The sequence below is a fragment of the Bombina bombina genome, chromosome 3 (assembly GCF_027579735.1).
Source record: "Bombina bombina isolate aBomBom1 chromosome 3, aBomBom1.pri, whole genome shotgun sequence".
NCBI classification, from domain to species: Eukaryota; Metazoa; Chordata; class Amphibia; order Anura; family Bombinatoridae; genus Bombina; species Bombina bombina.
In genome coordinates this window covers 1,131,805,913-1,131,829,171 of record NC_069501.1, presented here as the reverse complement: position 1 = coordinate 1,131,829,171, position 23,259 = coordinate 1,131,805,913, and the positions used below count along the sequence as shown (strand labels likewise).

General features: G+C 38.8%; 1 protein-coding gene across 2 annotated transcripts in view; it reads right to left on the bottom strand.

The window, feature by feature from the left end:
• SPATA13 (spermatogenesis associated 13) overlaps window positions 1-23,259 on the bottom strand; it is a 120,861-nt gene that overhangs the window by 51,051 nt on the left and 46,551 nt on the right. For both annotated transcript variants that reach the window (XM_053708502.1, XM_053708503.1), the window contains 4 exons: window positions 6,544-6,680; window positions 5,417-5,596; window positions 3,375-3,560; window positions 2,596-2,775 (listed from right to left, as the gene is read on the bottom strand). In XM_053708502.1, coding sequence (XP_053564477.1) covers window positions 2,596-2,775; window positions 3,375-3,560; window positions 5,417-5,596; window positions 6,544-6,680 — 683 coding nt within the window. The remainder of the gene's footprint in view (window positions 1-2,595; window positions 2,776-3,374; window positions 3,561-5,416; window positions 5,597-6,543; window positions 6,681-23,259) is intronic.

Below are 23,259 nucleotides of genomic sequence, written 5' to 3'. Positions count from 1 at the left end.
CATAGTATTTATCCAGTCTACACAATTTCTCTGGCACTGCAATTGTGTCACAGTCATTCAGAGCAGCTAATACCTCCCCAAGCAATACACAGAGGTTCTCAAGCTTAAATTTAAAATTAGAAATCTCTGAATCAGGTTTCCCCGAGTCAGAGATGTCACCCACAGACTGAAGCTCTCTGTCCTCAGGTTCTGCATATTGTAACGCAGTATCTGACATGGCTCTTACCACATCTACGCGCTCTGTATCTCGTCTAACCCCAGAGCCATCGCGCTTGCCTCTTAATTCAGGCAATCTGGCTAATACCTCTGACAGGGTATTATTCAGGATTGCAGCCATGTCCTGCAAAGTAATCGCTATGGGCGTCCCCGATGTACTTGGTGCCATATTAGCGTGCGTCCCTTGAGCGGGAGGCGAAGGGTCCGACACGTGGGGAGAGTTAGTCGGCATAACTTCCCCCTCGACAGAACCCTCTGGTGATAATTCTTTTATAGATAAAGACTGATCTTTACTGTTTAAGGTGAAATCAATACATTTAGTAAACATTCTCCTATGGGGCTCCACCATGGCTTTTAAACATAATGAACAAGTAGTTTCCTCTGTGTCAGACATGTTTATACAGACTAGTAATGAGACTAGCAAGCTTGGAAAACACTTTAAACCAAGTTAACAAGCAATATAAAAAACGTTACTGCGCCTTTAAGAAAAACAAATTTTGACAAAATTTGAAATAACAGTGAAAAAAGGCAGTTACAATAACGAAATTTTTACAGTGTATGTAACAAGTTAGCAGAGCATTGCACCCACTTGCAAATGGATGATTAACCCCTTAATACCAAAACGGAATAATAAATGACAAAAATGTTTTTAAAACCAGTCACAACAACTGCCACAGCTCTACTGTGGCTGTTACCTTCCTCAAACACGACTTTTGAAGCCTTTTGAGCCCTTCAGAGATGTCCTGTATCAAGCAGAGGGAAGCTGAATGTCTCTGTCTGTAATTTTTGCTGCGCAAAAAAAGCGCTAAAATAGGCCCCTCCCACTCATATTACAACAGTGGAAAGCCTCAGGAAACTGTTTCTAGGCAAAAATCAAGCCAGCCATGTGGAAAAAAATCTAGGCCCCAATAAGTTTTGTCACCAAACATATATAAAAACGATTAACATGCCAGCAAACGTTTTATATTACACTTTTATAAGAGTATGTATCTCTGTTAATAAGCCTGATACCAGTCGCTATTAAATCACTGCATTTAGGCTTAACTTACATTAATCCGGTATCAGCAGCATTTTCTAGCAAATTCCATCCCTAGAAATATGTTAACTGCACATACCTTATTGCAGGAAAGCCTGCACGCCATTCCCCCTCTGAAGTTACCTCACTCCTCAGAATATGTGAGAACGGCAGTGGATCTTAGTTACTTCTGCTAAGATCATAGAAACCACAGGCAGATTCTTCTTCTAAATACTGCCTGAGATAAAATAGAACGCTCCGGTCCCATTTAAAAATAACAAACTTTTGATTGAAGAAAGAAACTAACTATAATACACCACTCTCCTCTTACTACCTCCATCTTTGTTGAGAGTTGCAAGAGAATGACTGGATATGGCAGTGAGGGGAGGAGCTATATAGCAGCTCTGCTGTGGGTGATCCTCTTGCAACTTCCTGTTGGGAAGGAGAATATCCCACAAGTAATGGATGATCCGTGGACTGGATACACTTAACAAGAGAAAAGCGCGCCCAACCTAAGGTTGCGTCACTTACAAAGTCCGTTATGTTCCAAAAGCCATGAGCCCAGTTAACACTACACATAAGCAGATTGAATCACATAACAAACATGATTTAAAAAAAACCCTGTTCAATAATCCCCCTCAGGAGATATTAACCCTTGATTCCAAGATACTAAAGAAGTCACACTGTATTTTTTCATGTAAGTTCGCAGGAACAAATTAGTTACAGTACATTCATGAATAAGTAAAATGAAACTATCTTACCGGAATCTACGCCGTGGAACAGAAACACGGCCCTTCAAGTGTGACTGATAGTAGCATCGCCTCCGCCATGGACTTGAGAGAAGAAAGCAGGCAGCGAAGCAAAGTTCGTCAACGCCGATTGCTTGTGGAGTTGTTAATATGAGTCAGGGTTGGTTTTGCAGAAAGACTCTTCCTCAATCTCTAGACTCCAACTTTCATCCAAGCTCTCACTGAGAGACTGACAGGATTACTTAAAACTCCCGTCCCATGTCGAAGAGTACTACCCTTCATAAGAGACAAATTCAATTCTGACACTTCTCTGCCAACCTCCTGGGACGAAAGGCAAAGAATGACTGGGGGATGAGGGGAGTGGGAGGAGTATTTAAGCCTCCTGGTGGCCAGGTTCTTATTTTCCAAAAGTAATGAATGCAGCTGTGGACTCTTTCCATTTATGAAGAAAAGCTCAATAAGTCGCATCTGATTGTCATGTGAAGAAACTGATCGGTTCCACCTCCTTGTCTCAGATTACGTGCAGCCAATACAAAAATGGTTTAAATCTAGCCACTGTTCGCAATTTACCGCTATGTAGATAATCAAGTTTCTTTAAAAATAAAAAATACTTACATGTGCAAGGAAACTGCCTCCAATTTCACTCAGATGAGGCTGATCTTTGTTATATTGTTTTTCAAGATCTATCAAGAACTTTTTTTGAAACTTATAAATATCTTCAATGTTTCCAAAGATGGTGTTCAGCTGTGCATCTGTAAACATGCTTGTGTGCTTCCGGCACTGCTTGATGTAGCCCTGAAGAAACAGAGCACATAATATAGGATGTCAGAAGGTCATTTCAATCTCATTATGAAGCCACAGTGTTTCTTTTTATTTAATAGATACTTCATTGCGCTATTGCTTTTATATGTGTTTAACATAGGTGCGGTCAGCTTAGCAGCAATGCATTACTGGGGCCTAGCTGAACACATGTAGTGAGACCATGACAAGAAGCATGTGTATTACCTCCAAGATAGCTCCAGGTGCATCGCTGCTCTTAAGACTACATAGGTCTGCTTTTCAACAAAGGATACCAAAATAACCAAGTACATTTGCCAACTTAAGTAAATGGAAAAGTCTCTTAAAATTAAATTATCTATTTGAATAATGAACATCTACTTTGGATTTTCATGTGCCTTTAATTATTTTTAGTGTGGTTCGATTTGGAACGTATATTTGTATAACTTTTTTTCTTAGTTAATTTGTCTTTCTTATCTGTTACAGGTAATGTGACCGATACGTAGGCCTTATGTTTAGAGTTTTCTTTATTTACTATGCCGATTAGTCTATGCATCTCTGATATCATTTCATTTGCAAGAACTTTGCAGCTTTGTCTGTGTTCTAGTCGTATGTACCTCACAGATATCTTTCAGATGCTTGATATAGACTCTTTCTGTGTTCATTATTTCTCTAACAACATTCGTCCTCATCTGATCCTTATTTTCCGAGTTCTTCAGACGAATCTTGCCAGCGTCTGCATTTTGGTCTTCATCCTGAATGCTGCCAGAGTGTTCTGACACATCCTCCTGATTGACTCGCAGCTAAAGACAAAATGGAAAAAAATACATTCATTCCCTGCTTGGTTTAATATGAATTGTATCATTTTTTTTCCAAACTTCTATCTTATGTCTTATTGGTAAACTCTTCCCTTTAAAAAAACAGATCAGGAACGTTGGAGATAATTTCTATGAGTTTTTATACATCAGTTGTAATTAAGATGCGCTAAAATGTACTTTTTAATATAGATATTAAATTCAAATACCCTGCGCTCCAACGCACACTTCAAAAGTCAATTCTTCTGTTAGCTAAAGGTTTGAACTGTTCTCCAATCAGCACTCTCCCCTTATGGCACTTTTGTTGTAGCTAGAGCGCAGATTGGAGAATAATTCAGACTATTAGCTCACAGAAAAATGTACTTTTGCAGTAGGTAGCGGAGTGCAGGGCATTTTAATTTCAGATCTATATTAAAAAGTAAGTTATAGCGCATCTTTATTACAACTAATGAATTAAACTCCATATAAAATATCACTGACATTCGGGATCTGTTTTTATAAAAGGGAGAGTTTACCATCCCTTTAATGTGAATACAGTTAAGAATTAATACTTAAATTTATCAGGTAAGCATACATAAAAGAACGTTGAAAGCTATCTTATGTGTACATTAACTTTATTTCTCTCTTGGCAGTGAGAGTCCATGAAAACTTTCTTAACCTATGGAACTTACTCTAGTAATTCCCATAAGTTGAGAATGTTTTCGTGGACTCACTGCCAATAGAAGTAAATTACTGTTTGCATGGTTATGAAAGGGAGAGATGGAAAGTATATATATCTGAATGCATGAATTGAAACATTGAAAACTTTGATCCATTTAATATGCCAACTTCACAATTTAATTTTAAACATAAAATTGTTTCCTTTAAAAACCAATCAGTGGTGAAATAAAAACACATTATTTAGTTTAAAAGGGACATAAAAACCAGAGAGGATGGACAAGATTCAGAACCATAATCCTGCAACATGCTACACAGTGAATGCTTGACCAGTGTAGGAATTAATCTGCTCCTAATTAGCCACAACAGAAAAGATGCACAATACTCAAAAGGTTTGTCAAGGGGTCTGTCCAATTATTCCAATCAATGCAAATTTTCTTAACATTTAATAAATTGCTAAGTCTGACCGACATGCCCTCACATTCAACAGTTATTAAAATACTGTGAGATTGTTACTATAATAACTCATTTACAACTGATAAATAAATTACCTCAGCAGGGGAAATGAAAAGCTATTAAACCTAGGCTACAACATGGCAGCAAACATTACTTTATTTTAGCTAAATGTTCCACTTATTATTTTAAAGTTCAAAGCGTGTTTTCATGCAGATCTTGTGCAGTGTAGCACATAATTACTGTTATTTACTAGGCAGGAATAGAAAATGAATTTAACGTTCCTTAAAAAGAGAGAAATAAAAAGTTACCTTTTTGTAAACCTACGAAGAAGTGATAGAAAATTACCAATAAATTAGTTATTTCTGTTTGGGGCACTTTTTTGGTCATATTGTCATACATGGTATAAGGTAAAAAAACAAAACATGTGACATAGATCGTACAGCATTGCATTTTAACTTAGTGATGCAGATTGCTGTCTGTCCAATAACGCATTTCATACATTGTCTATTATTGTGTTGCAAACCGGTCTTCATCTCTTCTTGAAATTAAATAAAGCATTTACAAAGTAATATATATCTCTGGGCAACATAAGATCATCATAACCCATTTTCAGGCTTAGAATGTATACAACAGTAACGTTTAAGCTATTTTAAATTCTCTGTTTGGGGAACTTTTAACAAGGAAAATAACATTTCAGTCGACACAAGTTGTTTGGATATCGGTTGACTTACCCTGACAAAGCTAGCAGGAAACCAGGCCTCACAGTCACCTATCCGGCCCCACCACCAGTCTTTATTTGAAGCCTCAAGAACTCGAATGACATCTCCTGCTTTGAAGGCCAGTTCTTGGTCATCCATGGTAACATGATCCCACAAAGCTTCGGCATACACAACACTGCCATCACTAATCAACTAAAACAGACACAGGCTGAGAAGACACATCCAACATAACTGCACATACAATAAATAAAAAGTTAAAGAAATAAAACATTAAAACAAAAATGGAGAGGAACATACTTCCACAGGCATGAAAACAACAAAATGTTTCATTCAGAACAAATACATCTGTATGTCCAAAAAATGTACATTTAAATAAATTGATGTGTAGTACATTTATAAAAAAAAGCATGATTACATTGTAGTAGCGCTAACGTTGCTACTATCAAATCTATAGAGTTATTATTAAACATGGAAAACATTGACTTTGTCTGCAGAGCTTGGTTTGGAATAAATTATTTCTGCCAAGAATTCACTGGTTGACCATGTAGCCGATTGGTGATAAAGCTTTACTAAATAACAAGACTCATGTGATGGCATCAGGTTTAAAGGGACAATAAAGGCAAAAATAAAATGTCATGATTCAGAAAGATGGTATTTTATAATTTACTTCTATTATCGAATTTCCTTCATTGTGAGAAATACACTGCTGGGAGTTATCTGGACATATAGATCTCTTAAAATTGTTTTGCCTGTGTTCAGCTATCTCCCAGTAGTGCATTGCTGCTCCCTCAACAAAGAGAATGGAGAAAATTTAGTTACAGAAGTAAATTGTAAAGTTGTTTTAAATTGTATGATCATCTGAATCATTAAAAAAAAATGATGGGTTTCACGTCCCTTTAAATATATCAGTGCTAAAAGTCATGCACACTGACCATACAATAAGTTATTGTTCTTTATAACAATTAGGGGTGGAAAACAATGGGTAGCAAGCCTGACTTACAATCTCTACTGAAGAGTATTGTTAGATGCAGGAGAGACAGAGTAATGGAAAGGAGGAGAGACAGAAGGAGGTGAATAGATATGGAAAAGTTGTATAATCTGTTGTGTATAAATGATATGAGAAGAATCTGACAGTGTACCTCATTAATAGCTAGTTGTTCTCCTCCAGGTTGTAAGTATCTTGGATTGGCCTGGCAGAGCTCTTCATAGCTGTAATCCTCCTCACTTCCATTATCATCAACCAAAGCAGAAGACTCAGTTCCTCCATCTGTAGAAACTGCACAGATAATAATGTGTATAAACAATATGTCCTTACCGTGTCTACAGAAATCAAAAACCTTTTCCATAAATAAGAGCTTTAAAAAATGACTCCTGAACCTTCTTCCCACAACTTGAGATATGTCCTGGTGTTTCAGCATATATATATATATATATATATATATATATATATATATACATATACACATACATATATATATATATACACATACATATATATATATATATATATACACATACATATATATATATATATATACACATATATATATATATATATATATATATATATATATATATATATATATATACATATACATATATATATATATATACATATATATATATACATATATATATACACACACACATTTTAGAACGGTTAAAAGGCACACACAATCAAAATGAAACTCATGATCCAGACAGACCTAGTTTTATAGAATTTTCAAAATTACTTCTTTTATGAAATTTACTTTGTTTTTTTCGGTATCCTTTGTTAACGATCATACCTAGGTAGGCTCAGGTGCATGCTTCAGGAGCACTATATGACTGCAGTGTTTCAAATATCATGTCAATGTTGTTGCAAACATTGCTGTCACAATGGGCCCCATTTATTTAAGCAGCGGGCGCTGCTTTGAGAACCATTGCAGAGCTGCGAGCCTGTTTATCACAGGTTATGAAATCATGGCCATACAAACTTGTTTATTTAGTGTGATTGACTGCTCTCACACACAGGGGCAGCACTGCACAAATATTCAGGCAACTTAAAAAAAATGACTTTTTGTCCATTCTTGTATAGATTTTGCTGGACAGCCTGCTAAAATACTGGACTGTCCTGTTGAATGCTGAACACCTGGGCCCAAAATACCAAGCGAACAAAGCAAATTAGATGATAAAAGTCAATTGGAAAGTTGTTTAAAATTGCATGCCCTATCTGAATCATTAGTTTCATTTCCAACTGAAGAGGAAAACTTTACTACCTATCTCTTCCACACCCACTACTAACTTGATTGCGGCTTTCTATAAAGAATACTAGTTTTCATATTTTCAGTATAAGTGGTGGTTTTACCATGTTAAACAGCTATTTTAAATGACCCAAAAAAAAGTAAATGTGCTTTTTATAAACTATTTTATACACTCCAGCATGTGAATCAGATTGATGGGAACACATTAAAGTTGGGGAAAAAAATTACAATACAGTGTCCCTTGATATATATTGCAACAATTACAGATCCTCCAATGCAAACTGGCCACTTGAGAATACATTTCCAATTTTTTTAGAACAAGAAAAAAAATTGTATTGGAGTAAGAAATCTGCATTTTCATTCTGTGATCACTGAGTGGACTAGTATGAAGAAAGAAAAGAAAGACAGAAAGAGAAAGAAAAGAAAAAGAAAGAAAGACATAAAAGTGCGTTTAGAAAAAGTTTGCCATGAGTATGAGCCCAGTGCAGGTGCTGATTGGTTCTCTGTTAGAAATGACATCAGCGCCAGACATCTGCAAACAAATGAGCCAGCTGTGAAGATCTAGTCTTTCGCTGCATATAGGATTCACATGGTTGTGCTCTCTCTGTGTTGCAGATGGGATTGCCAGCTGCCCTTCATAAAAATACTGGAGAACCTGTAAGTGACTAAACACGGTAGGTAGGCGGGGTCAACGTAGCCCTATTAATGGTCTTCCTTAAACCAAACCCTTTACCAAACTATGTATATTCACAACTGAACAGTCACTGTATTCCCTTTGGATGCAAAAAAATGTGTTATCCTATTTGGCTGCCATTAACACAGATACACAGTAGTGATTTGACCTCTCGAAAGAGTGCAAACAGAGCAGTCATTTAAAGGAACAGTCTACTCCAGAATTGTTATTGGTTAAAAAGATAGTTCATTCCATTTTTTGTTACACATTCCCCAGTATTACATAACCAACTTATGTATTAATATACTTTTTACCTCTGTGATTACCTTGTATCTAAGCCTCTGCAGACTGTCTCCTTATTTCAGTTCTTTTGACAGACTTGCATTTTAGCAAATCAGTGCTGACTCCAAAGTAACTCCACCGGAATGAGCATAATGTTATTTATATGGCACACATGAACTAGCGCTGTATAGCTGTAAAAAAAACTGAGATAAGAGGCAGCCTTTAAGGCCTTAGAAACTGGCATATGAGCCTACCCATGTTTAACTTTCAACAAAGAATACCAAGAGAACAGAGCAAAATTGATGATAAAAGTAAATTGGAAAGTTGTTAATATTGCATGCCCTATCTGAATCATTAAAAAGTTAAAATTTTGACTAGACTGTCCCTTTAACACCCCTAAAGACTGTCCGTAACATAAAATAGTGTTTTTTACTCATATGGGCTGCCGGTAAAATATTTAGTGGTGCATTCACAATATAACTTCTTTTAGGGCCATATTTGTATTGCATAGAGGACTTTTTAAATGTAACTGCCATTCAAGTATCAATTACTTTTCTGTAGTTTTAACTGGACAGCCTGTAAAAATAGTGCACTGTCCAGTTTAATAGCAGTGCTGGCTCAAGTCAGATGCTTCATGTTCCCATGTGGTGCGCATAAGCAGCCTGGGTTAGCATGCGTGATAGCAGAATTACAGATAAAATAATAGCCCTATGCTAGAGAAACTGGCATTTATACCAAATGTGTCTCATTGTACGACTGCTTGTAAACACTATACATTTGCATCTCAATGCTATACCCCAATAGTGGGTAAGACATGTTTGTTCTATTAAAGGGACACTGAACCCAATTTTTTTCTTTTGTGATTCAGATAGAGCATGCAATTTTAAGCAACTTTCTAATTGACTCCTATTATCAAATTGTCTTCATTCACTTGGTATCTTTATTTGAAATGCAAGAATGTAAGTTTAGATGCCGGCCCATTTTTGGTGAACAAACTGTGTTGTTCTTGCTGATTAGTGGATAAATTCACCCACCAATAAACAAGTGCTTTCCATGGTTCTGAACCCAAAAAATAGCTTAGATGCCTTCTTTTTCAAATAAAGAAAGCAAGAGAACGAAGAAAAATTGATAATAGGTGTAAATTAGAAAGTTGCTTAAAATTGCATGCTCTATCTGAATCATGAAAGAAAAAATTTGGGCTGCCCATTGGAATCAGTCACAAAATGTGTCCACTAAGGATATATTGACATGGTGCCCTGGCTATGAATGTACTGCACCCCACTGCAGTATAGCACAAGTACACAAATGCAAAACATTTCCTGGCTTATATAAAAAAAAAAATATAGTATAAAAACTAATTCAGGGGGAGGATGTTGCAAGCTATGAAGGTAGAAGCTGCTTTCACACAGTTTGATATAATTATATCATACCTCCTCTGTGGTACTGTAGGGGTTAATTAACAGTATACACTCTCATACGTTTTCCTAGCAGAACCTGACAGTGCCCGCTCATGCCATGCAAATATAAAGCTTATATTCTTTCTCTGATGAGACGTGCCACACTCAAGGCACTTCTCATTAGCAAAGCTTAAAATGGCTGATTGAAATCTACAATATAAATGTAACAGATGCAGTGAAAGTCATTTGTTCCACTTCAGTTCTACCTGCAGGAAAAGATCACACTGGGAAATATTGGTTGAGATGTACGATACCCATAAAAACTTAGCATTACCATAGTAAGCAGGGTACCCTGAAGCTTTTTAATATCCAGACATATTCACAGTTCAGAACTTAATGAGCAGCAATCTGATTTTGATTTAAATATAAAAATCCTAATACTTGTTTTACTTTCAAGAATTTCCATTCCAATACTTTGATTATTCATTTGAATCCACATTGAATTATACAACACAAAATAACATGATCAATACGCATCTGAGCGAAATTACGCTACATAGTACTGTCGTACCAAGCTAAGAATTGACTATAAAATGGTAATTACATTGTAATAAAATAGCAGGAGGGTGCAAAACAAAGTTTTACATAATTAAAATATTGTTGTAATCACTTCAAACATTTTTTTCCACCATTTTAATCATTTGGGTGCCTGCAACATCCTATTTTTGCAACATTCTGGGAAAGTAAAGGGTTAAATACTAAAAGGGGACAAAGCCTAAAGCTTACGAGGGGTCTCACCTAAAACAAGATCTTAAGAAAATAAAATCTGGATTTAGAAGCCTGATGGATGCTCTCTCCCTGTTCTTTCTAGACAAGCTGTTTCATGCAGTAATACAGTGCAGATAAAAAAAAAATCTAATCCTGTCTAGCTGCTGCCGCTGTCTGCAGTAGGCATTCGACTGACATAATCACAACATTACATTTCCAACTGATGCCCATTTAATAATAATAATTAAAAAAAAAAAATTACAGCAAGTGCCCCCTCAAGCGATACTGTCACACCTACCCATGTGAAGGCTTTCCAGACTCCAAAACCGTGCCATCTCCCCCTTGCTACCATGCTGTTATCCAAAAATACACACAGAAAGGGGCTTGGCCTTAAAAAAACAGAACTGCCAAAAGATGCTCTGTCAACATCAATAGCTTCTGCAAAACCAGCTGCTGAAAGGGGTTATTCATTCTCTTTATGCGCAATGTCTGTATTACAGGCCAGCGACTAGGAGGGAACTGACAGCTCAACACTATGTGTGGCTGTGAATTTAGTTGCTCTAGTGACGACACCAAAAAGGTAGCCTTAGGGAGGAAGTGCAAAAAAACAATAAAATATCAATATGAATGCAGTCTATGGAGTCTGTGTTGGCAGAAGCTGTCAGTTTAGTAAAGTGAACTTTCAGATACAAACTGTTATTACCTAAAGGGATTAAGCGTTCAGCAAAAAAAGAAAAGGAACGTCGCTGAAAAATAATCCTCTTGCTAGGTTTAGTGAGTAAACTGAAAAAGTTGTCCTCATTCCAGCCCCCCACCCCAACAAGGTGCCTCCTGTTTGTATGTAGTTTTTTTTTAAATCAAATTTGTTTTTAAAAAAGTAACACATTACTATCGAAAACACATATCAGTATAGAAAACACATATCAGTATAGAAAACACATATCTCTATAGAAAACACATATCACTATAGAAAACACATATCACTATAGAAAACACATATCACTATAGAAAACACATATCACTATAGAAAACACATATCACTATAGAAAACACATATCACTATAGAAAACACATATCACTATAGAAAACACTTATCACTATAGAAAACACTTATCACTATAGAAAACACTTATCACTAATGAAAACACTTATCACTAATGAAAACACTTATCACTAATGAAAACACTTATCACTATAGAAAACACATATCACTATAGAAAACACATATCACTATAGAAAACACATATCACTATAGAAAACACTTATCACTATAGAAAACACTTATCACTATAGAAAACACTTATCACTATAGAAAACACTTATCACTATAGAAAACACTTATCACTATAGAAAACACTTATCACTATAGAAAACACTTATCACTATAGAAAACACTTATCACTAATGAAAACACTTATCACTAATGAAAACACTTATCACTAATGAAAACACTTATCACTATAGAAAACACTTATCACTATAGAAAACACTTATCACTATAGAAAACACATATCACTAATGAAAACACATATCACTAATGAAAACACTTATCACTAATGAAAACACTTATCACTATAGAAAACACTTATCACTATAGAAAACACTTATCACTATAGAAAACACTTATCACTATAGAAAACACTTATCACTATAGAAAACACATATCACTATAGAAAACACTTATCACTATAGAAAACACTTATCACTATAGAAAACACTTATCACTATAGAAAACACTTATCACTATAGAAAACACTTATCACTAATGAAAACACTTATCACTAATGAAAACACTTATCACTAATGAAAACACTTATCACTATAGAAAACACTTATCACTATAGAAAACACTTATCACTATAGAAAACACTTATCACTATAGAAAACACATATCACTATAGAAAACACATATCACTATAGAAAACACTTATCACTATAGAAAACACTTATCACTATAGAAAACACATATCTCTATAGAAAACAAATATCGCTATAGAAAACACATCACTATAGAAAAATTCACAGAAACTGGTTTGACAATTTAAGACTACTTTAAAAGGGAAAGTAAAATCAAAATTAAACTTTTATGATTCAAATAGAGCATGACATTTTATACAATTCCAATTTTACTCAATTTGCTTTGTTGAAGGATAAACCTAGGTAGGCTAATGAAGCTTAGGAGTGTGCACGTATCTATAGCAGCAGTGTTGGCAACTATGGGGTTCAGCATTGCACACAAGCGCTATTTTGCACTTGTGTGCAATTTCGCCCCCTGCCCACCCACAACCAATCCCGCGCAGACAGGAGCTGTCAATCTCCCCAGTCGGACGAGACCAGGGAGATTGAAAACATAATTTATGCTTACCTGATAAATTCCTTTCTTCTGTAGTGTGATCAGTCCACGGGTCATCATTACTTCTGGGATATTACTCCTCCCCAACAGGAAGTGCAAGAGGATTCACCCAGCAGAGCTGCATATAGCTCCTCCCCTCTACGTCACTCCCAGTCATTCGACCAAGGACCAACGAGAAAGGAAAAGCCAAGGGTGAAGTGGTGACTGGAGTATAAATTAAAAAATATTTACCTGCCTTAAAAACAGGGCGGGCCGTGGACTGATCACACTACAGAAGAAAGGAATTTATCAGGTAAGCATAAATTATGTTTTCTTCTGTTAAGTGTGATCAGTCCACGGGTCATCATTACTTCTGGGATACCAATACCAAAGCAAAAGTACACGGATGACGGGAGGGATAGGCAGGCTCTTTATACAGAAGGAACCACTGCCTGAAGAACCTTTCTCCCAAAAATAGCCTCCGATGAAGCAAAAGTGTCAAATTTGTAAAATTTGGAAAAAGTATGAAGCGAAGACCAAGTTGCAGCCTTGCAAATCTGTTCAACAGAGGCCTCATTCTTGAAGGCCCAAGTGGAAGCCACAGCTCTAGTAGAATGAGCTGTAATTCTTTCAGGAGGCTGCTGTCCAGCAGTCTCATAAGCTAAACGAATTATGCTACGAAGCCAAAAAGAAAGAGAGGTAGCGGAAGCTTTTTGACCTCTCCTCTGCCCAGAGTAAATGACAAACAGAGAAGACGTTTGTCGAAATTCCTTAGTTGCCTGTAAGTAAAATTTTAGAGCACGGACTACATCCAGGTTGTGCAGTAGACGTTCCTTCTTTGAAGAAGGATTTGGGCATAAAGAAGGAACAACAATCTCTTGATTGATATTCCTGTTAGTAACTACCTTAGGTAAGAACCCAGGTTTAGTACGCAGGACTACCTTATCCGAATGAAAAATCAAATAAGGAGAATCACAATGTAAGGCGGATAATTCAGAGACTCTTCGAGCCGAGGAAATAGCCATTAAAAATAGAACTTTCCAAGATAACAACTTTATATCAATGGAATGAAGGGGTTCAAACGGAACGCCCTGTAAAACATTAAGAACAAGGTTTAAACTCCATGGTGGAGCAACAGTTTTAAACACAGGCTTAATTCTGGCCAAAGCCTGACAAAAAGCCTGGACGTCAGGAACTTCTGACAGACGTTTGTGTAACAGAATGGACAGAGCTGAGATCTGTCCCTTTAATGAACTAGCAGATAAACCCTTTTCTAAACCTTCTTGTAGAAAAGACAATATCCTAGGAATCCTAACCTTACTCCAAGAGTAACCTTTGGATTCACACCAATATAGGTATTTACGCCATATCTTATGGTAAATCTTTCTGGTAACAGGTTTCCTAGCCTGTATTAAGGTATCAATAACTGACTCAGAAAATCCACGTCTTGATAAAATCAAGCGTTCAATTTCCAAGCAGTCAGCTTCAGAGAAGTTAGATTTTGATGTTTGAAGGGACCCTATATCAGAAGGTCCTGTTTCAGAGGTAGAGACCAAGGTGGACAGGATGACATGTCCACCAGGTCTGCATACCAAGTCCTGCGTGGCCACGCAGGTGCTATTAGAATCACTGATGCTCTCTCTTGTTTGATTCTGGCAATCAATCGAGGAAGCAACGGGAAGGGTGGAAACACGTAAGCCATCCTGAAGTCCCAAGGTGCTGTCAGAGCATCTATCAGGACTGCTCCTGGATCCCTGGATCTGGACCCGTAACGAGGAAGCTTGGCGTTCTGTCGAGACGCCATGAGATCTATCTCTGGTTTGCCCCAACGTCGAAGTATTTGGGCAAAGACCTCCGGATGAAGTTCCCACTCCCCCGGATGAAAAGTCTGACGACTTAAGAAATCCGCCTCCCAGTTCTCCACTCCCGGGATGTGGATTGCTGACAGGTGGCAAGAGTGAGACTCTGCCCAGCAAATTATCTTTGATACTTCCATCATAGCTAGGGAGCTTCTTGTCCCTCCCTGATGGTTGATGTAAGCTACAGTCGTGATGTTGTCCGACTGAAACCTGATGAACCCCCGAGTTGTCAACTGGGGCCAAGCCAGGAGGGCATTGAGAACTGCTCTCAATTCCAGAATGTTTATTGGCAGGAGACTCTCCTCCTGACTCCATTGTCCCTGAGCCTTCAGAGAATTCCAGACGGCACCCCAACCTAGAAGGCTGGCGTCTGTTGTTACAATTGTCCAGTCTGGTCTGCTGAATGGCATCCCCCTGGACAGATGTGGCCGAGAAAGCCACCATAGAAGAGAATTTCTGGTCTCTTGATCCAGATTCAGAGAAGGGGATAAGTCTGAGTAATCCCCATTCCACTGACTTAGCATGCACAGTTGCAGTGGTCTGAGGTGTAAGCGTGCAAAGGGTACTATGTCCATTGCCGCTACCATTAAGCCGATTACCTCCATGCATTGAGCCACTGACGGGTGTTGAATGGAATGAAGGGTGCGGCAAGCACTTTGAAGTCTTGTTAGCCTGTCCTCTGTCAGGTAAATCTTCATTTCTACAGAATCTATCAGAGTCCCCAGGAAGGGAACTCTTGTGAGTGGAACGAGTGAACTTTTCTTTTCGTTCACCTTCCATCCATGTGACCTTAGAAATGCCAGCACTAACTCTGTATGAGACTTGGCAGTTTGAAAGCTTGAAGCTTGTATCAGAATGTCGTCTAGGTATGGAGCTACCGAGATTCCCCGCGGTCTTAGTACCGCCAGAAGAGCACCCAGAACCTTTGTGAAGATTCTTTCAAGCAGTAGCCAATCCAAATGGAAGAGCCACAAACTGGTAATGCCTGTCTAGGAAGGCAAACCTTAGGTACCGATAATGATCTTTGTGAATCGGTATGTGAAGGTAAGCATCTTTTAAATCTACAGTGGTCATGTATTGACCCTCTTGGATCATAGGTAAAATTGTCCGAATAGTCTCCATCTTGAACGATGGAACTCTTAGGAATTTGTTTAGGATCTTTAAGTCCAGGATTGGTCTGAAAGTTCCCTCTTTTTTGGGAACCACAAACAGATTTGAGTAAAACCCCTGTCCCTGTTCCGATCGTGGAACTGGATGGATTACTCCCATTAACAAGAGCTCTTGTACGCAGCGTAGAAACGCCTCTTTCTTTGTCTGGATTGTTGACAATCTTGACAGATGAAATCTCTCTCTTGGAGGAGAGTATTTGAAGTCCAGAAGGTATCCCTGAGATATTATCTCTAGCACCCAGGGATCCTGAACATCTCTTGCCCAAGCCTGGGCGAAGAGAGAAAGTCTGCCCCCCACTAGATCCGATCCCGGATCGGGGGCCCTCAATTCATGCGGTTTTAGGGGCAGCAGCAGGTTTCCTAGTCTGCTTGCCCTTGTTCCAGGACTGGTTAGGTTTCCAGCCTTGTCTGTAGCGAGCAACAGCTCCTTCCTGTTTTGGTGCAGAGGAAGTTGATGCTGCTCCTGCTTTGAAATTACGAAAGGAACGAAAATTAGACTGTCTAGTCTTGGCTTTGTCCTGAGGCAGGGCATGGCCTTTACCTCCTGTAATGTCAGCGATAATCTCTTTCAACCCGGGCCCGAATAAGGTCTGCCCTTTGAAAGGTATATTAAGCAATTTAGACTTAGAAGTAACATCAGCTGACCAGGATTTTAGCCACAGCGCCCTGCGTGCCTGAATGGCGAATCCTGAATTCTTCGCCGTAAGTTTAGTAAGATGTACTACGGCCTCCGAATGAATGAATTAGCTAGTTTAAGGACTCTAAGCCTGTCCGTAATGTCGTCCAGAGTAGCTGAACCAATGTTCTCTTCCAGAGACTCAATCCAGAATGCCGCTGCAGCCGTGATCGGCGCAATGCATGCAAGGGGTTGCAATATAAAACCTTGTTGAACAAACATTTTCTTAAGGTAACCCTCTAACTTTTTATCCATTGGATCTGAAAAAGCACAGCTATCCTCCACCGGGATAGTGGTACGCTTAGCTAAGGTAGAAACTGCTCCCTCCACCTTAGGGACCGTTTGCCATAAGTCCCTTGTGGTGGCGTCTATTGGAAACATTTTTCTAAATATCGGAGGGGGTGAGAACGGCACACCGGGTCTATCCCACTCCTTAGTAACAATTTCAGTAAGTCTCTTAGGTATAGGAAAAACCTCAGTACTCGTCGGTACCGCAAAATATTTATCCAACCTACACATTTTCTCTGGTATTGCAACTGTGTTACAATCATTCAGAGCCGCTAACACCTCCCCTAGTAATACACAGAAGTTTTCCAGTTTAAATTTAAAATTTGAAATATCTGAATCCAGTCTGTTTGGATCAGAACCGTCACCCACAGAATGAAGTTCTCCGTCCTCATGTTCTGCCACCTGTGACGCAGTGTCTGACATGGCCCTAATATTATCAGCGCACTCTGTTCTCACCACAGAGTGATCACGCTTACCTCTTAGTTCTGGTAATTTAGCCAAAACCTCAGTCATAACAGTAGCCATATCCTGTAATGTGATTTGTAATGGCCGCCCAGATGTACTCGGCGCTACAATATCACGCACCTCCCTCTGAGCGGGAGATGTAGGTACTGACACATGAGGCGAGTTAGTCGGCATAACTCTCCCCTCGTTGTTTGGTGAAATTTGTTCAATTTGTACAGATTGACTTTTATTTAAAGTAGCATCAATACAGTTAGTACATAAATTTCTATTGGGCTCCACTTTGGCATTGCAACAAATGACACAGGTATCATCCTCTGAATCAGACATGTTTAACACACTAGCAAATAAACTTGCAACTTGGAAATACAATTCAATTAGAATAATATTAAAATGTACTGTGCCTTTAAGAAGCACAGAAGATCTATGACAGTTGAAAATTAATAAATTGTAACAGTTATAGCCTCAATCCTTGTAAACAACACAACTTTAGCAAAGGTTTAATCCCATTAGCAAAGATAACAAATTCTGAAAGCAGGAAACAAATTACAGAATAAACGTTTTTTATCTCAGTCAAACTATAATTCTCACAGCTCTGCTGAGAGAAATTACCTCCCTCAAAATAAGTTTTGAAGACCCCTGAGCTCTGTAGAGATGAACCGGATCATGCAGGGAATACAATGAGTTGCTGACTGAAATATTTGATGCATAGAAAAAGCGCCAAAAAACGGCCCCTCCCCCTCACACACAGCAGTGAGGGAGAACAGAAACTGTCAGAAAAACAGATTAAGCAACTGCCAAGTGGAAAAATAGTGCCCAAACATTTATTCACACAGTACCTCAGCAAATGAAAACGATTTTACATTCCAGCAAAAACGTTAAACATAATCTCTAGTTATTAAACAGCTTTATGTATTTCTTACAGTGTAATTCTAGTGAAGTACCATTCCCCAGAATACTGAAGTGTAAAGTATACATACATGACATTATATCGGTATGGCAGGATTTTCTCATCAATTCCATTGTCAGAAAATAAAAACTGCTACATACCTCTATGCAGATTCATCTGCCCGCTGTCCCCTGATCTGAAGTTTACCTCTCCTCAGATGGCCGAGAAACAGCAATATGATCTTAACTACTCCGGCTAAAATCATAGCAAAACTCTGGTAGATTCTTCTTCAAACTCTGCCAGAGAGGTAATAACACACTCCGGTGCTATTTTAAAATAACAAACTTTTGATTGAAGATATAAAACTAAGTATAATCACCATAGTCCTCTCACACAACCTATCTAGTTGCTGGGTGCAAGAGAATGACTGGGAGTGACGTAGAGGGGAGGAGCTATATGCAGCTCTGCTGGGTGAATCCTCTTGCACTTCCTGTTGGGGAGGAGTAATATCCCAGAAGTAATGATGACCCGTGGACTGATCACACTTAACAGAAGAAATAAAGGTTAGGGAAGCCGCTGCTTTTTAAATATGGACTGCAGGTTCTCTTGTGAGAACCTGCAGTCGTAGGCAGGCAAAGCCTGACGAAAGGGTTTGATAAATCCAGCCTTATGTATAATGTTGCTATAAAAACATTGTTACCAGATAACTAAAGACATGCAAACTCCTGAGTTCACCTAGGATTACTTTTTAAAGGAACATGAAACTCATGGCAGGAAAGAGTGCTGCTATCTAATCTAGTACTCTTGCAAATAGATAATGTTCTTGCAAAACTGCTGCTATATAGTGCTCCAGGAATGGGCCAGCTCCTAAGCATACATTCCTGCTATTCAACAAAAGATCTCAAAAGAACGGGGGAAAAAATAACAGAAGTAAACTAGAAAGTTGTTTAAAATCGTATGCGCTATCTGAATCATGAAAGAAAAAATGTGCTTCTTATCCCTTTAAAATGTCATGCTTTATGCAATCCATTTAAAGGGACAGTCTACTTAAAAAGTTTTATGGTTTAAAAAGATAGATAATCCCTTTATTACCCATTCCCCAGGTTTTGCATATTCAACACTATTATATTTATACACTTTTTACCTCTATAATTACCTGTATCTAAACCTCTGCAAACTGCCCCTTATCTCAGTGCTTTTTACAATCTTGCATTTTAGCCAATCAGTGCTGGTTCTTGCATAACCGTTATTATTCTCCATGGAAGTGAGCACAATAAACTAGCACCGTCTGGCTGTTGTGCAAGATTTAAAAAGCTAATATAAAGCACTGAGTTAAGGAGCCGCCTGCAGGGGCTTAGTAACAGGGCTATAAAGTATATTAATAAAACAATGGTTATGCAAAGCTGGAGAATGGGTAGTAAAAGCGTTATATGGTAATATCTTTTTGATCAAAAAAATAAATTAAGTAGAAGGTCATGGATCAATTTACAAAGTGCCAAGCAAATTTGAGGGGGTTCAAAGAGAAATATAGCAAGAGGCTGGGACAGTTTACAGAAACACCTACTAGGGAAAAGATTCAGGATCGAGTATCAAGCTTCAATATGAAGTTACTTTTACAGTTTGTAGTATCATCCCTTAAAAACTTAACAAAAGTGAAAAATATATCATTGTAATGAACGGGCTTTATGAGAGTAGACAACAATTAGTATCTTAAGGGACATATTACTCAAAAATGTTCTAAGCTGTATATAAAAACGCAGCTGCTATACACGCTGAAAGGTCATCCTAGCATAAAAAAGGTTAAGTAAAGGTAATTAAAATTTAAAAGGTAAAACTAACAGGAAGCGCCTGATTGTGTGCACCTGTGTCTTGGGACTCACTAATAGTGAGAACTCCTAACTCCTGCTTCATTTAATGTAGGAACATCTCATAAAAAAGTGCTGTAAAATAGGCAAGTAGGCAGCTGCTTGTGGACTTAGGATATTTTCAATGCTGGATTGATACTTGTTAAAGTAAAGGTCAATTTTGACAAATAAGTGCCCGGTTTTTAATAATCTTATTAAAAACAAGGGCACTTTAATTCATCAAAATTGACATTTCAAGCGTTTTCTTCAAAAACTTACCTTTTATCATGAAAGTTGCTCCATCGATTCCCCCGGACGTCGGAAGCCTCTGCTTCCGTCAGAAATGACGGATCCGGCTTCCTCCAATCCCGACGTCCCCCCCCCGGGGGGGGATCATGGCCTGAGGGAACATTGTGATTGGATGAAGCTGGATTCGTCATTTTCGACCCGCGAACAAGACTGGTTACTGTAGTTTAAATTTAAAAATTACCTGCCTTAAAATGACAGGGCGGGCCGTGGACTGGATACACCACAAGAGAAATAAATTTATCAGGTAAGCATAAATTGTGTTTTCTCTTGTAAGGTGTATCCAGTCCATGGATCATCCATTACTTGTGGGATACCAATACCAAAGCTAAAGTACACGGATGAAGGGAGGGACAAGGCAGGAACTTAAATGGAAGGAACCACTGCCTGTAAAACCTCTCCCCCAAATAAAGCCTCCAAAGAAGCAAAAGTATCAAATTTGTAAAATTTTGAAAAAGTATGAAACAAAGACCAAGTCGCCGCCTTGCAAATCTGTTCAACAGAAGCCTCATTTTTAAAGGCCCAAGTGGAAGCCACAGCTCTAGTGGAATGAGCTGTAATCCTTTCAGGAGGCTGCTGTCCAGCAGTCTCATAGGCTAAGTGGATTAAGCTTCTTAGCCAAAAAGAAAAAGAGGTTGCCAAAGCCTTTTGACCTCTCCTCTGTCCAGAGTAGACAACAAACAAAGCAGATGTTTGACGAAAATCTTTAGTAGCTTGTAAGTAAAACTTTAAAGCACAGACCACGTCCAGATTGTGTAACACAAGGATGGAACCACAATCTCTTGATTGATATTCTTGTTAGATACCACCTTAGGTAAGAACCCAGGTTTGGTATGCAGGACTACCTTATCCATATGAAAAATCAGATAAGGAGAATCACATTGTAAGGCAGATAGCTCAGAGACTCTACGAGCCGAGGAAATAGCTACCAAAAAAAAAAAAAAAAAAAAAAAGAACTTTCCAAGATAAAATTTTGATATCTATGGAATGAAGAGGTTCAAACGGAACTCCTTGAAGAACCTTAAGAACCAAGTTTAAGCTCCATGGTGGAGCAACAGGTTTAAACATAGGCTTGATTCAAACTAAAGCCTGACAAAATGCCTGAACGTCTGGAACATCTGCCAGACGCTAGTGCAAAAGAATAGACAGAGCAAAAATCTGTCCCTTTAAGAAACTAGCTGACAATCCTTTTTCCAAACCTTCTTGGAGAAAAGATAAAATCCTAGGAATCCTGACCTTACTCCATGAGTAACCCTTGGATTCACACCAATAAAGATATCTACGCCATTCCTTATGGTAAATTTTCCTGGTGACAGGCTTTCGTGCCTGTATTAAGGTATCAATAACTGACTCTGAGAAGCCACGCTTTGATAAAATCAAGCATTCAATCTCCAGGCAGTCAGCCTCAGAGAAATTAGATTTGGATGGTTGAAAGGACCCTGAAGTAGAAGGTCCTGTCTCAGAGGCAGAGACCATGGTGGAAAGGATGACATGTCCACTAGATCTGCATACCAGGTCCTGCGTGGCCACGCAGGTGCTATCAGAATCACCGATGCTCTCTCCTGCTTGATCTTGGCAATCAGTCGAGGGAGCAGAGGAAACGGTGGAAACACATAAGCCAGGTTGAAAGACCAGGGCGCTGCTAGAGTATCTATCAGTGTCGCCTTGGGATCCCTGGACCTGGATCCGTAACACGGAAGCTTGGCGTTTTGGCGAGACGCCATGAGATCCAGTTCTGTTTTGCCCAAACGGAGAATCAGTTGTGCAAATACCTCCGGATGGAGTTCCCACTCTCCCGGATGAAAAGTCTGATGACTTAGAAAATCCGCCTCCCAGTGCTCTACACCTGGGATATGGATAGCTGATAGGTGGCAAGAGTGAATCTCTGCCCAGTGAATTATTTTTGAAACTTCTAACATCTCTAGGGAACTTCTTGTTCCCCCTCGATGGTTGATGTAAGCTACAGTCGTGATGTTGACCGACTGAAATCTGATGTACCTCAGAGTTGCTAACTGAGGCCAAACCTGAAGAGCCTTGAACATCGCTCTTAGTTCCAGAATATTTATTGGAAGGAGAGACTCCTCTTGAGTCCACGATCCCTGAGCCTTCAGGGAGTTCCAGACTGCACCCCAACCTAGAAGGCTGGCATTTGTTGTTACAATAGTCCAATCTTGCCTGCGAAGGTCATACCTTTGGACAGATGGACCAGAGATAGCCACCAGGGAAGAGAATCCCTGGTCTCTTGGTCCAGATTCAGTTGAGGGGCCAAATCTGTGTAATCCCCGCTCCACTGACTGAGCCTGCATAGTTGCAGCGGTCTGAGATGTAAGCGTGCAAACGGCACTATGTCAATTGCCGCTACCATTAAGCCGATTACTTCCATACACTGAGCCACCAAAGAGCGCGGAATGGAATGAAGAACCCGACAGGAATTTAGAAGCTTTGATAACCTGGACTCCGTCAAGGTAAATTTTCATTTCTACAGAATCTATCAGAGTCCCTAGAAAGGAAACTCTTGTGAGTGGGGATAGAGAACACTTTTCCTCGTTCACTTTCCACCCATGCGACCTCAGAAATGCCAGTACTACATCCGTATGAGACTTGGCAATTTGGAAGTTTGACGACTGTATCAGGATGTCGTCTAAATAAGGGGCTACTGCTATGCCC